This window comes from Physeter macrocephalus, chromosome 20 (genome assembly GCF_002837175.3).
Source record: "Physeter macrocephalus isolate SW-GA chromosome 20, ASM283717v5, whole genome shotgun sequence".
NCBI lineage: Eukaryota > Metazoa > Chordata > Mammalia > Artiodactyla > Physeteridae > Physeter > Physeter macrocephalus.
The window spans coordinates 51,655,027-51,670,431 of NC_041233.1; the positions used below are offsets into that span (position 1 = coordinate 51,655,027).

Here is a 15,405-nt window from a genome sequence, read left to right on the forward strand (position 1 = left end):
AAGTAGTTTTTCATTTTATAAAGGATGTCTTTTACTCTCTTTCAGGGGAGTTGTGGTGCTCTCTGGATCAATATTTGTTCTTTAGTTTCAACATCTTTAGAAGCATTAAAACCCTCCCTGTTAAATATTCTCCAGAAACGCAACCCTGGTCAGGACAGGAAATATTTTAGCAACCTCGGTGGTCGCCTACTTACTCTGTGGCACTACGCTCAAGCCACTTAGAAACACACCTACCAGTTGTTTATGCTGCAATTTTATTTCAAAGCCAGAATGGAATTTTGTTTTGTTTTCAAAACAGCTAAGGTGACTTGACTGAGGAGAGGAGAAGAGGGGGAGGTGAACAAACTCTATAACGTCAATGGACAATTAAGTCGAAGTGCTGTGACTAGCTATGTGATTTTTGCAGTCGTGGCACAATTCACTGACCGTGTTTTTCTCTTTCTATTCAGAGTTAAGAGTTCCTCTACTCTGATCAAAGCAGTCAGAAGATGCAGCTTTGGACTGAATGAGAATTAGAGATATGGCAAAGAGCTATCTTTTTGTAAAGATGCCCGCTGTACAGTATCAGCTGTGTCTCTATGGCCCAAACTGGAAAGGACCGAGATGAATTTGGTCCATTTTGCTACCACCAGACCTGAAATAAGAGCGGGTGGACGTAGAGGAGGGTGGCAGCCAAACAGAGAAATAAAGACCTGATGGTCTTTACAGGGCATTGGGGTTACTTCTGAGCCTCCTGAAAAAAAAACACCTGTGGCTCCTGCCACTTTCCTGTGATTCTTGGGACATCACCCTGCCTGGTTCTCTGCTTCCACTTTCCACCTTCTCCTCCACTCCTATTCTCCATTTGAGTCTCGGGCTGTCTTGGGAGTGTCAATGATGATGCCATTAACTCCTTACTGCCTCCTTCTTCCTGCTGAGAAAGCCCTGTTTCAGGCCTACCAGCTAACTAGGAGGTCTTCTGGTGAGGTTAATTTTATCACAAGATGTATAATCCCAAACAGCTCAAATAAGGTCTGCTCCAGAGCTGCTCCTGCAGGGACCCTGCGTGTGGCCATACATGTGGTAGTACCCATGCTCCCTAGGTGGGAAAGGACTTTAGGGTACCTCTCTGTCTCGTGTCCAATACGTGGATCCCCTCTTTGACATTCCAAAGTAGAGATCTGTCAGCCTGTCCTCCAACACCTCCAGTGATGGAGAGCTCCTGGCTGAGCCCAATTGTCTTTGGACCGTTATGACTGCCAGAAAAGTTCTCCTGATACTCCCAGCCCTTGTCAACTGTTTCTTCCAGAACGTATTATTGGGGTCCTTGCTCGTGCCATATGTTAAATAAATATAGGGGGTTTCAATGCATTTTTATGGTGCTTGTTTTTGCAGCAATACATTTTTATTTATTTGTTAGATGCTTAAAAGTTGATGTAACTGTTCTTGCTCCCCCAACCCCCTCTCTTTTAATGATAAATCATGAACCTTGGTGTCCCAGACACCAGCAAAGAAAAACAGTTTGTTGGCATGATCACTCGAATTTCTTCATGATTATAAACATGTGAGTACAGGTCAACTGGTGTTTTTAAATTCGGTGCTTTGAAATTTATCTTCATAAAATAATTTTTAAAATATGCATATGTGTGTATAATATCAACAGGAAGAGTGTTCACAGTGATTACCTGTGTGATAGGATTAGGGACATTTAAAGGTTTATTACTGATTTGTACCTTTTTTGTAATTTCCAAATTTTCCTACAGTGAAAATATTTAATCAGAAAATAAAACAAATATTCTCTTTGCAAACATTTTTCTTTTTTTCTTCTAGAAGTAAAATTATGGTCTAAATTACATCTTATGGACTGTATATAATATACACAAAAGTTCATTGCCTTGTCATACTTCGTGGAGAGACAGACCATGTTTCCTTTATCTTGGTATCCACCCCACCCCCAACTTTTCCACAGGATTTCTCAAGAGACTTACACATAGTAGGTGCTTGATCAATAGATATTGATTTAATTTGTTTTACTGAAATCAGTCACTTTAGGTAAGCTTTATAAAATATTTATCTAAAAAGACCTGGTCAGAGGTCACTCTTTCTAAAATATAATTTCCCAGGATTTAACAACTGTAGCAGAGATGGCTAGCTGTCCTTTCACCAAAAAAGTTTTCACTTCCCTTCCATGGTGTAGAGTTGTTGGAAAGAAGCCACCCTGCCAGATGGCACCTCCTCACTTCCTGCAGCTCTGTAAGATCACATGCCTATGTTCTGGTCAGTGGAATGTGGATGAAAGTGCTGTGTGTCATTCCGAGACGGGGCTTATAAAAGCTGCCGGTCTAATTGTCTTTGCTGTCTGTCTTTCCTCATCTGCTGACTGGTGAAGACTCCATCAGCCTGGGACCCCACCAGTGGTTATCTTTATGTGAATGAGAAATAAACTTCCATTCGATTAAGTTGCTGAGATTTGGGGGTTACCTGTAACAGAAGCTAGCGTTACCTTAACTGATACAGCAGCAAGCAAGTCACTAATTCCTAGGAAATATTGAAAAGTGTTTTACCCTAATTGAAAAAAAGAACTAATGCAAGAAATTTATGTCCTTAGCCTCATAAAAATTAAGCATGTCCAACTAGCTCCATTTTGTACAAACTGATATTTACATCCACATCCTGACAGAGAGGCCAAGAAAAATTAATAACAAGGAAATTGGGTAGCATTTATCTTCTGACTGCATTTAAAAGATGTCAAAATAATTGGTGGGAAAATGGAAGGATTAGTTATTTAGCCAATGTTTTCAGGTACAAAAAGTCAAATTAATTTTTTTAATAAAGATTTTTTTCAGTGATTACAAAGCCATCAGTCAGTTTCATCAATTTAGCTGAAAATAACATGGATCCCACCAAATGAATTATCTCTGAGATACCTAGTCATATCCATCAATTCGGTGCAGGCAGAAGCTCTCATGAGAGCAAATGTGCGAGGTGAGAGGGCCCTTCGTGGTTGACTGTCGTGATGTACCTGAAATCCCTGCCGTTAGAGGATGTCTTTTGGTGATGAATAATGGTAGGAGCAGAGAATTTGGCTAAAGTGGAGCTGAAGAGCGGGTGCAATATAATGATCCAAAATACTCATGGTTAGTCCAGTATACTGTTGTGAGTTTTATGTTAGTGCTTCAACCTCATGTGCATTTTTTTTTTGGCTGTTAAATAAGCATTACTTCCTGCAGAAATAGTTAACTGCAGTGGAAAATTTTAGCAATTAAATATTACATGTGTTCATGAATATAGTATACTACTGAAAAATGTAAATTTGTTAAGCAGAAAGATTAAGGAAGTTAAACCATTCTTTGGTATATCTGTAGGCTTTTAAAATGAGTTCCTGGAATTTTAATTTAATTCTTGTATTGGTGTTTAACATTTTATGATATAGGTCTAGATTTTAAATTCCTTAAAGGAAAAGTCTTGTATGTTCCCCTATAGCAGCTATTATGGTATCTTGTACACCTCATGGGTGTATTTTAAAATTTATTCCTATTTAAGCTCGTAGTTTGGGGTAGGTCACTATCACTAGCTGTGTGACCTTGAGCAAGTTATTTAATTTCTCTGTGCTTCGATTCCTCACCTGTAAAATACAGGTAATAATAGTACCCACCTCATAAGGTTATTGTTAGGATGAAGTGAGATGATATATATATATAAGGGTCTTAGAAGGGTGCCTGGCACAGATTATATATTATAAAGTTAGCTATTCTTTTTTTTTAAACATCTTTATTGGAGTATAATTGCTTTACAATGGTGTGTTAGTTTCTGCTGTATAACAAAGTGAATCAGCTATACATATACATATATCCCCATATCTCTTCCCTCTTGTGTATCCCTCCCTCCCACCCTCCCTATCCCACCCCTCTAGGTGGTCACAAAGCACCGAGCTGATCTCCCTGTGCTATGCGGCTGCTTCCCACTAGCTATCTATTTTACATTTGGTAGTGTATATATGTCCATGCCACTCTCTCACTTTGTCCCAGCTTGCCCTTCCCCCTCCCCGTGTCCTCACGTCCATTCTCTATGTCTGTGTTAAAGTTAGCTATTCTTATGATCACTTTTTAATTATCATTACTTGTGGCTTATCTTTCTACAAATATTCTGTATAAATGGAATGGAGTTTTCACATCAATTTAGTTATTGTTTCTGAGATGCTTTATCTAACTAACTGATTGTCAATGTCTGTAACATCTAAGATATTGGTTTTTTTCCTCATTCTTCCCACCAGTTACTGTTCTATTTTTTAAAAACTTATTCTTGAAACGAACTGGAAATGCTGATATAAATGGTGAAGTTTAACAAAGTCAACAATTATTTTGTAGTGTTAAAAATTTATTCTAAGTGTCTGTTTGGTCATTTTAAAAATATTACATTTTCTTCAATTTTGTTTTTTCAGTGCCTAGGACAGAGACACAAAAGTCTTGTGAACACAGGACAGAGACTCTGCAAGGACTACCCCAGAAAAAGAGCAGCAGGGATAATGGGATTCAGTCAAGGACAGGGGAGGAGGAGAAGGATATTTGTGAGTGCACTAAAAGGCTGGGTTCCAGTATTTCCCTTAAAAAAATATTTGTCTTTATCAAATGTCATCCAATACACAGAGTAGTCAGAAGTGATCCCTCTTTCTTGCTTGCCTTTTCTAACTAATCAATTCCCTTGTCCTGTCGATTGTTGCCTGAAATTATGTCTCACGTTTGTCTCTTCCTTTTTCATTCCCAAGCACCCTCACCCATAAGCCTGTGAGAATGGCCTTAAAAACTTTGTTTATAATGAATGAATTTCTTTACTATATAAATAATATATGTTCATTGTAGATACTTTAGAAAAATCAGCTAAGCAAAAGAGAAGAAAAAAATTATTATATTGAATTCCACCACTTTGGAATAATCACTGTCAACATTTTGGTTACACACCTCCATATATGTATGTGTGTATGTGGAATCATACTGCAATAGTATCTTGCAATTTATTGCACATAATAAATATCTGTTCATATCAATAAACAGACCTTTACAATAGGATTATTAATTAATGTATGGTTTCCTATTGTATGACTATAATGCCATCTATTTACTCAACCTCCTAGGCTATTTCTAATCTTTTCCATTTATAATTATGCTTTTGATGAACGCCCCTGTAACTACATTAATCATATACAGCCTTAATTACTTTTGTAATTAAGAAGAGAGAAGAGTTGCAGGGTCAAAGAAGAGTTGCAGAGTCAAAGCCTGTACACATTTTTAGGGTATTTGATAATGAACCAAATGCAATATAGCTTCTTAATTTGTATCCTAATGTCCAGTATTTGTTTTCTCCAAGTCACCTTTTTTTTTTTTTTTTTTGCGGTACCCGGGCCTCTCACTGTTGTGGCCTCTCCCGTTGCGGAGCACAGGCTCCGGACGCGCAGGCTCAGCGGTCATGGCCCACGGGCCCAGCCGCTCCGCGGCACGTGGGATTCCCCCGGGGACCGGGGCACGAACCCGCGTCCCCTGCATCGGCAGGCGGACTCCCAACCACTGCGCCACCAGGGAAGCCCTCCAAGTCACCTTTTTAAGCACGACCAGATTAAGTTTGTAGAGAAGAACCCTAATGTCATTTCTTACCCCTAAGAGTTGCCAGGGTTCAGAATCCTCCGCTAGCCTTTGAGGCCCTAATCTGGGCCCAACCTACCTTTCTAGATTCATCTCTCACTAGTCCCCCTGTTACTCTGCATTCCATGCTATTGCTTCTGCTGTTACCACTACCTGGCTCACACTCAATTTCTACTCCATCTCTACCCAGTCTAGATATGATCCCATATCCACATCACATAAAGTCTCATAGCTATATGTGTGTACCTCACTTCTGGCTTTTATCCTATTCTGTTCTGTGCTTCATGACTTTTTGTGTCCTAATATTATCTCCTTTGCTACACCACTGGTGCTTGTACAGCTGCAGCCAAGGCTTATTCATCCCCTGTGTTCTGTCAGGATTGATTTGGTTATGCTGCAGTAACAAACAACCCTCACATCTCAGAGGCCGAACACAAGAAAGATTTATTTCTCACTCATGCTACATGTCCATCTCAGGTCAGCAGGGGGCTTTGTTCCATGACCTCCTCACTCAGGGATTCATGAGGCCCCTACATCTGGAACTGGCATGGCAGCAGGGAGAAGGGGGAGCTCCAGGGTCTCACTCTGGCAATTGATTGTTCCTACTTGGAAGAGACGTTTATGCTCACCACCCGTAGGTCAAAATTAGTCACATGGCCCTACCGGGGGAGGAGGGCAGAGAAGAATAATCTTCCCATACAACTAGGAGGAGAGGAAAATCAGAAAAAAGGGGAACATGGAGTCTCTACCACAGGAGCTAGCATGATGTCTTGATTATAGTGGACCATCAGTAGACACGTATTGGAAGAACAAACAAATGAATGAATCTAAAAGTCGTTATTCGACTTCCCTGGTGGTGCAGTGGTTAAGAATCCGCCTGCCAATTCAGGGGACACGGGTTCGATCCCTGGTCTGGGAAGATCCCACATGCTGCGGAGCAGCTAACCCCATGCGCCACAACTACTGAGCCAGTGTGCCACAACTGCTGAAGCCCGTGCGCCTAGAGCCCGTGCTCCGCAAGGAGAGAAGCTACCCCAATGAGAAGCCCGTGCACCGCAATGAAGAGTAGCCCCCACTCGCTGCAACTAGAGAAAGCCCGCGTGCAGCAACAAAGACCCAACTCAGCCAAAAAATAAATAAATAAAAAATAAAAGTAGTTTTCAAAACACAGAATGCTGACTATAAAAGAATATGCTTCATTTAAAAAATCATTTTCATTTTTATAAGTAGAGGAATGTAAACATATATGGGCATTTTGTTTTTTCCCATACGCAGATTTATACCTCAAGTATAAATCTGTGTATGGGATATGGGTATGTGTTTTTGTCTCTCTGTGTGTAAAGAGGAGAGGATGGGAATCACGGGTTCGATCCCTGGTCTGGGAAGATCCCACATGCTGCGGAGCAGCTAACCCCATGCGCCACAACTACTGAGCCAGTGTGCCACAACTGCTGAAGCCCGTGCGCCTAGAGCCCGTGCTCCGCAAGGAGAGAAGCTACCCCAATGAGAAGCCCGTGCACCGCAATGAAGAGTAGCCCCCACTCGCTGCAACTAGAGAAAGCCCGCGTGCAGCAACAAAGACCCAACTCAGCCAAAAAATAAATAAATAAAAAATAAAAGTAGTTTTCAAAACACAGAATGCTGACTATAAAAGAATATGCTTCATTTAAAAAATCATTTTCATTTTTATAAGTAGAGGAATGTAAACATATATGGGCATTTTGTTTTTTCCCATACGCAGATTTATACCTCAAGTATAAATCTGTGTATGGGATATGGGTATGTGTTTTTGTCTCTCTGTGTGTAAAGAGGAGAGGATGGGAATCGTGAGCACACACATGCTTTTGAGAGAAGTAGGAACTGCACTGTCACACAGAACAACCAGGGAGAAAGAGTGTCCGTAACTGTGTTAGAAGAAGACGGATGGTGGTCCCATAGGTGTGACTCAGCTGACTCAACTCCTTTCTCTTAGGAGATAAACCTGTGCATTATTCTAATTATGAGATGCAAATAGGATATTATGAAGTAAACAGTAATCTGAGGAGGACCCTCCTGAGTCTAGACTTGGCTGTGACAGAGGGAGGTGCAAGAAAGGGTGTGTGCTTGACAAGACCCTTTGAGGGGGCAAGTGGACTCAGCCATAGGAAGTGACATGGTTCAACAAGTGCCAGTGTGGGTTCTGTTCCCCTGGGAAAACCATGTTCCCATCAAGAATCTCTCATCTCATGACCTAGAACCTGAAGCCTCAATGGATCTCTTCTTCTCTTCTGTCTAAGAAGACCATTATCACTCTAGCGAGGTAAGCATTAGGTCTAGAGAAATAAATGAAACCCATAGCCTTGCTATTTTCGAAGTGGATTTAAATGTGGGTGAAACAGTAACTTTTGGAGTCACGGTAACTGTTCCGTATGTTTTCATTCAAGAGAATTCTCCATATGAAGTTTGTAGCTTTATTGAAATGCTTAAAAGACCTTTGACTAAATTTGAAATCTGCCTGTAAATATTCAAGGAAATTGGTTCATGAAATGTGTAGTTCGGCTTATTAGTTGCCTGATAGTGTTTAAATATTTGGGAAAATGTGCTTAATCTATGTAAAAGCTTGATAACCTGAACATTAAACAAAAGTAAGTAGTGGCAAGTGTTTTTTCCATGCCAGAAGCCCCTGAGATGTGAAAGATCCTAGCAACAGACAAGACAGGTATTATCCAGTAGATTTAACCGACTGTACCTTGGAGCAAAAAGGCATGAGGTCTGGCTATTACTGTTGAAAACAAAATCCAAATTAATATGCTCAGCAGGAAAACCTAGTTGGCAGCTGCATGGGTTGCCTTTTACGATCATGTCTTTTGACAAGGATTATTGTATAAACTGCGGCTTGATTAGGCTTGAATCGTGGGCAAATATTTTTCCATGTTCACCTCTCTAGAATAAGCCAAAGGTTTGTTCCCTTAAAACATTTCCGAGGTCAAGTTTTTAAATGAGGGGAACTGAGAGGTGAGGATTTAAAAAAAGGAGTAGGCCAAGCAATCTGGCTGATCATGGGACTTGTAGGAAAAGGAAAGATTAATATTCGATTTTATGTTGTGTTATGCTAAACCCTTCCATCTCCCCCAAATGTTCATTCAAGTTGCCATGTAAACAAACAGACATTTCCGAGGTCTAAATAGTTTTATTTCATAGAGCTATCATGAAAGAACAAGTGGTATTGTCAATGCCTATGGAATATAATTAATGGATATATCCATGATTCTTCTGGTCGCCGACAGCAGCCAAGGTTCAGCTATTTTTCTGGAATGGTCACTTAGACTTGCTACTTGGCTGGCTGATCTAAGACGCTCTGCGGATTCTCTGAGGACTTATGAGCTAATAATGCTTAGGGATTTCGTGTCCTGAAGAACTCTTTAATCCCATGCTTCCTGAATCCCACTCTAAGCCAGGACCTTCTGTCACGTCCCAAGAGTTACAGGTCGTTTGAAAGCTCTGCTGAACAACCCTTCTGCTCAGCCTTTGGGGGTCCTGTGAGGTGCCCCTTAGGGCTTTCCCGGTGTCTTTGACCAGGAGGTACCTCTTTGTTGGCACTCTGCCTCTGGTGGTGCTCTGAGGGTCTTCCATTCTGGACAAGAGCAGCAAAGCAAGCCACGCCATGGGTGAGATCAGCCAAGAGACGGTGGAGAAATACCTGGAGGACAACCCTCAGTTTGCCAAGGAGTATTTCGACCGGAAGCTGGGGGGGGAGGCGGCGGGAGAAATCTCGGAGCCCGGCGGGGCGCAGGCGCCGGCGCGCGCGTCCTTCCCGGGCCTGACGCTGGTGGAGGAGGCGGCCCTGTGCCTGGAGCTGCTGGAGGCCCTGCGGGAGGAGGCCGGCAGCGTGGAGCTGGCGGCGCACAAGGCCCTGCAGAGGCTGGCGCAGCTGCAGCGGGCGGACCGCTGCAGCATGTTCCTGTGCCGGGCGCGCAACGGCTCGCCCGAGGTGGCCTCCAAGCTGCTCGACGTCACCTCCACCTCCAAGTTCGAGGACAACCTGGTGGTCCCCGACAGAGAAGTTGTTTTTCCACTGGACGTCGGGATAGTGGGTTGGGTTGCTCACACGAAGAAAACCTTCAATGTCCCAGATGTGAAAAAGGTAAGTGACCTGATGGTGAAAGTGGAGCGGAGAGGAGGCCTTGGTGACGTCGGGGAGGAACACTGGGAAAGAGAGCGGGGGTCCAGGGGCCATCCCTGTGACGTTGGTTTGGCTGGGGAGTGGGTGGTGGGGAAGAGGAGCACCTGGGCCAAGAGTTGCCAGATTTAGCAAATAAAATTACAAGATTCCCAGTTCAATCTGAATTTGAGATCAACAGGGGATAATGTATGCCCCATGTAATGTTGGGTGTTTTATTGGGCAGCCTTACCTGGGCCTGGTACAGACCACACCAGCTCCCTTACACCTCCTCTGTGCTCTAGGCACTGTCCTGACCAACAGGGCAAAGCAGGCGGCTCACTGGTGAGATGATCAGCCAACACACCAGATGCCAAGATCCCTGAACCGCTTCTCACCCACGATCCTTTGAAGACACTCAGCTCTTTGGGGGTGAATTGGCTCCTGAATGATTCTCTCACCTATAGATCAAAGGTGCAAAAAGGAAAAAGATACCCTCCGAAAGTTCAGATGTTGCCATCTGGATCATTAAAAATGTGAATTTAGGTGATGATTAAGTACATTTGGCCATCTCAACCCCTCATAACTCAGATCTATCTAGAATTTCCACTCTTGTAAATGGGACATTTGGACCCTCCTGAAGACTAATTGTATATTGCATAAATTATTATGCTCTTTTAAAAGCAGAAAAATTAACTTTCTCCTAACCAACGTAATGCTTGTTCACCTTAGAAAAATTAGAAAATGCAAATAAACAAAAAGAAGGACACGCAAATCACCCATAATCCCCCTACTCAGCAATCACCGTAGGTCCCCGCCTGGAGTTTCTCCTGCCTGCCCTTTTCCTACACACACACGTCCCATCATTTTGATTTGCTATTAACAAAGGGGAGAGTTCGATGATGATGGAACAGAATTGATTGGGAGCAGCCCCTGCGATGCTCACTGTGTAGAGGTTTATTGCTGGCTTGTGGAGGAGGGGCAGCCGAAGGCGGGAGGATAATCCCCTATATGCCTCTTGCAGCTGATTACAGGAGGGGGGCCGTGCGGATCCAGAAGGTGCAGAAGTTGTCAAACATTAGCAACACTCAGCAAACAGCCACAGGACAGCCCAGAGGGGCAAGGGTTGCCGTTGGGCACCAGGGAGTCCTCTCTCTTTACCATCCCTCCCTGCAGTGCGTTTCAGCTGGTTTAAGTAGGATTCTGGGCCCACTGCAGCTGCTTCCAGTGACTCAAGGCCCTTAAGGCAAAGCTCCTGGACCCCCAGGGAGGAGGCTATGCCTGCACACACCGAGGTTTTCTCACAGGAATATCCTTCTTGCCAGTCTCCGACTGAGGCCATCTCCCAAATGACTAGGGCAGCAAACTTAAGAAAGTGACACGCAAGATTTATTTTTCAGAAAAAAGGTTTTTTTTTTTTTTAAAAGAAGAGATGGATAAAATGACTTCTGCTATGCTCCTTTATGAATAAGCCCAGTTCTGTTGAGGACAGGATGATAGAAAGGAGCTGCTTAAGCGATCAGGTGGCCTGGGTGTGTTGCTGTCCGTGATGGGCACCCCATATGCACAGGGCAGTAAATGGGGGGGAGGCAGGGTCACTTCGCTCTGTTCTCCCTTTTTCTGAGTATGTGTGAAGTCAGATGCCGTCCCACCCTCCTGAGCTCAGAGGAGGGACAAAGACTTCATTTGCTCTCTCTTTCTACTGCTTCTAAGCATTTTTTTTTTCCCTCGGAGAATGGTGCTTTTCAACTCTGGATGCACATTAAAATCAAACTGGGAGCTCTTTTAAAAATACGGATGTGTGAGACTCTCATTAGACCAATTACACCAGACTCTCAGGCTGGAACACAGCGAGGAGTACTTTTTAAAAGCTCCCCAGGTGATTCTAATATGCAGCCAATGTTGAAACCCGCTCATCTATTGGATGAACAGATGTAAGAGGAGGAAGTGAATTTCAAATCAACTGTGGATGATTAGATGGAAAGGGCTCCTGGAGCCTTTAGTTTATTCCCTTGGGCAGACAGGAAGTTGAGGTCATGGGGGGGCTGCATCTCTCCTGGAGTCCAGGGTCTGGTCAGTGACTGAGAGGGGCTGGAGAGGATGAGGCCCCCTCGCTCTGCTCCCACCCTCATCCTACCCCGCAGCCCTGCAGTTTCACCGCACTTAAGTTGTGGTAAAATCTGCAAAGAGAAAGGAGTTGGAAATGTTTTAAGTGACATTTCTATTAATGCTTCACCTTTTCATTGCACTTGACCCTTGATGAAGATTTCTCTTGTTCTTTATCTCACTTGATTCTGGCCAAGACCCTGTGCAGAGGGCAAGGACCATATTTTTATTTCCGTCCTGTATATGTGAGAATCCTCTCAAGGTCAGTTAGGCAGGAGGTGCTGGGTCTGGGCTCCTAAACCAGGTCTTCCAAGGCCTCCTCTTTTTTGCCGTAGCCCTGATCACACAGGACTCCTCCCTGCTTGGCAGTGCGGGCACAGGGCGGGGAGGACTTCTCACACATAGACGAGAGGCAGAGCTGGATACTCCCAGCTTTGGCAACAGAGAAGCCACATGGTGTCGGGTGAGAGCTTTGGCATCAGGTGACCTGGGCGTAGATCCAGGTCTGAGACAAGGTAATTGCATAATGGATTGTGTTTCTGCACCTGAGAAACAGAGTAACCAAATGTACAGATGAAATGTACATAAAGTGCCTGACTCCTAGTAGGTGCTCAATAAATGACAGCTATGGTAATATTATATTAATGCCAAGAGAAGTTGGGGGCTGGGTGTAGGTGGCCAAAACTGGGTCAATGATTATGGCCTGTTTTTAAAACAGGTTAAAGGCAGGGAAACTTAATAACAGGAAACTGAGACATATCCTCCTCAAGTTAATCATTTCTTATTCTATTGGGAAAGCTGGTGATTAACTCTATGGGTGGTTCTCCCGACTGTGGTTTAAAAGAAAGCCATGCGAGAATCCTAAGTTTTCAATAATTAACAGGGTGCTTATAGCTCCCTTTCTGCCCTTCTCTCTTTCTGACTCTGGATCTCCAGATGTTTAATCAGAATTTAACAATGCTAAGATTGGCTGAGAGACCCAGGTGGCCCGCTGCTCTAAACCATGTTCCCAGGTGCCTTCATTGGCTTCTCTGAAGAATGACCACCAAGGGGAGTTTGTCAGTCCGAAAGATACAGGATTTACTCAAAGCAACTTCACCAAGGATTGTCTGAACCAGTGAAAATACAAAGCTGGAAAACCTTGCCTCACCCTACCCTGTAATTTGACAGATGGTTTTATCCAGGATTTTCAGATGCAATGATAAGCAAGCATTAAATTTTGAAACTTATAAGTCATTTTCTCAAAACAGCCAATTGAATGTAAGAACATATCCTTGTGTTTAGAATCTAGCATAAAATAGCATCCAGTTTTGAAGCTGTAGCGTGAAGAGCGTCTGCCAAGAAACGCTGCATGTTTGGGGCATTTTGGTTATTCCTTTAGTGCCCGGCATCGCTGTGTAAGTGAAAGTGATCATGTTCTGTAATGGATAACAGGTTAGGAGGAAGATGGACAGTGAACCAGCCTGGGCTATAGCAGTGGACTAAGAGAAAGAACCTCCCAAAGTCTGGAGCTATTCTGGACTGAGTGAAGGTTCTGCAGGAGGTAGAGAGAAGTCACAGATAAAGCAGTTAGCAAAAAAATGGGGCTTCTGTTGGCGTGGGGCAGAGACTCAGCCCTCAGGAGCGAGCATGCTCCTGGGCATAGGAGGCCTACATCATCAGCTAAGAGCATCTAATTTCTTCAGTGGTTGGAATGGGTTAGAAAAGCTAGAAGTAGAAGCAGAATGGTAACGCAAAATCAGAATGACTTCTCACCCAGGGAGGCCCCCAAAGTCCCAGGTCTGTCTTCCTAGTATTAGTTGAGCACCTACTATTAATATGTGTCAGACTCTTTTCTAAGTGCTCTGCCCACACTATGTTATTCTCTCTTCACATCAGGGACTCTAGACAGTAGATGATCTCATTGTTCCCATGTTCAGACTAAAAAATGGGGATGCAGAGGGTAAGTAGCATGCCCAGGGGCTCACAGCTAGTAAATCTGGGCCTGGTTTCAGCCAAGGAGGTCTGACTCCAGAACCTTCTTCGCCCCTTATGCAATGCTGCCTCCTACATAAGTAGTTGGTTTCTGTGGTTCCACTTTGGGAAGGTATAGAAGAAATCTGGGGTCAAGGGCTGCATCTGAATCCCTTAGCATCTCACTTCTCTAAGGATCCTCCACAGAACTGATTCATCCACCAGAAGTTCAGATTCCTGGTGAAGACAGATTCCACTGTAGGCAGTTAGGATTTGGTAGGTGTGCTGTGAGGTCTGCAAATCTGCATCAGTCTGCAGGTGATTCTGAGGCACAGCCCGGGTCTACTGCTCTGAGCAGAGCTGTGATTCTGTTGACGAAGCAGCCCTTGTTCTCTGGTGGAAACTCTGGCCTGGAAGTCACGCACCAGTGGACTCTCACGTTTTTACTTTGGGAAACTGAACAAGAGTCCAGCCTCCGCGATTCGTGCTGCTCTTAGAAGCACCATCAACATGCAGAAAGGAACATAATACAACTTGTGAAAGGAACACCACATTAATTTTGGCCACTGAGTCTCAAAGTCAGGTGGAAAGTTCAGTTCTAATTGAAGAAGACTCAGAGGGGAGACAGTCAGGACCCACAGCAGGTTGAGTCTACACCCAACTAGAGTGGGTATTCCTCTCAATTACAGCTAATAAGATAACTGCCGTCCTTGACCTTCTTCCCGAGCCCTTCCATTTGTGTGCCTCTCCAAACTCATCTCTCTGCCCTTTCCGTGGTTCTTGTATTAGAGTCATCTCTCGCTTCTACTACTTGAAGCTTGTATCTGGGATGATCCCCTTCATTTTCCCCAAGGAAAGAAATAAAAAATATGAATGAGAGTCATTGACTTGGTAGAACTTTGAGAAACTGATAAGTATCTGGTGCTGGCAAGAGGGTGGTCCTCTCATACATGACCAGGAGAGGTAAGAATTTCAACCATCTGTAAAAGCCCTTAGCGTAAGTAAAAACTGCGTATACCTGTTGATCCAGCAAAAGGAATTTCCACTTTGGGGAGTCCATCACATAAAAATAAAAGCAAGAGTGATTAGTGCAGTATTGTTTGCAGTGGGGAAAACTATCAACAGACTGAATCAGTAGAGGCTGGCTGAGCAGATCCGGGGCCCCCGCACTGTGGAGTGGTCTACAAGAATCCAGAAGATGAGTTCACATCGTACACATCGGAAGTTCGCAAGGTAGTGTTAAGTGATGAAAGGATTGTAGAAAATTAGAAAAGGAAATTGTATTCAAAAAAAGAAAAGTGAACCCTTTGTCCGAGCAGAGAGAAAGGCATAGAAGGAGATGTACTAAGCAGGAACATGGATTTCCTTAAGGAGGAGGAGTTTGGGGAATTAATCATTTTTTCTTCGTGTTATGATGGGTCGGGTGGTTTCAAGTGCACATTTTACTGCTGTGATTAAAAAGAGCTCTGGGCTTCCCTGGCGGTGCAGTGGTTGGAAATCCACCTGCCGATGCAGGGGACGCGGGTTCGTGCCCCGGTCCAGGAAGATCCCACATGCTGCGGAGCGGCTGGGCCCGTGAGCCATGGCCGCTGA

At 43.8% G+C, this 15,405-nt stretch overlaps 1 protein-coding gene across 1 annotated transcript in view; it reads left to right on the plus strand.

The window, feature by feature from the left end:
- Nucleotides 1–9,251: 9,251 nt before the first annotated feature.
- Nucleotides 9,252–15,405, plus strand: part of PDE6C (phosphodiesterase 6C) — a 62,339-nt gene continuing 56,185 nt past the window's right edge. Inside the window, exon 1 of the mRNA XM_007107129.3 lies at nt 9,252–9,738. Coding sequence (XP_007107191.2) covers nt 9,259–9,738 — 480 coding nt within the window. The 5' untranslated portion in view covers nt 9,252–9,258. The remainder of the gene's footprint in view (nt 9,739–15,405) is intronic.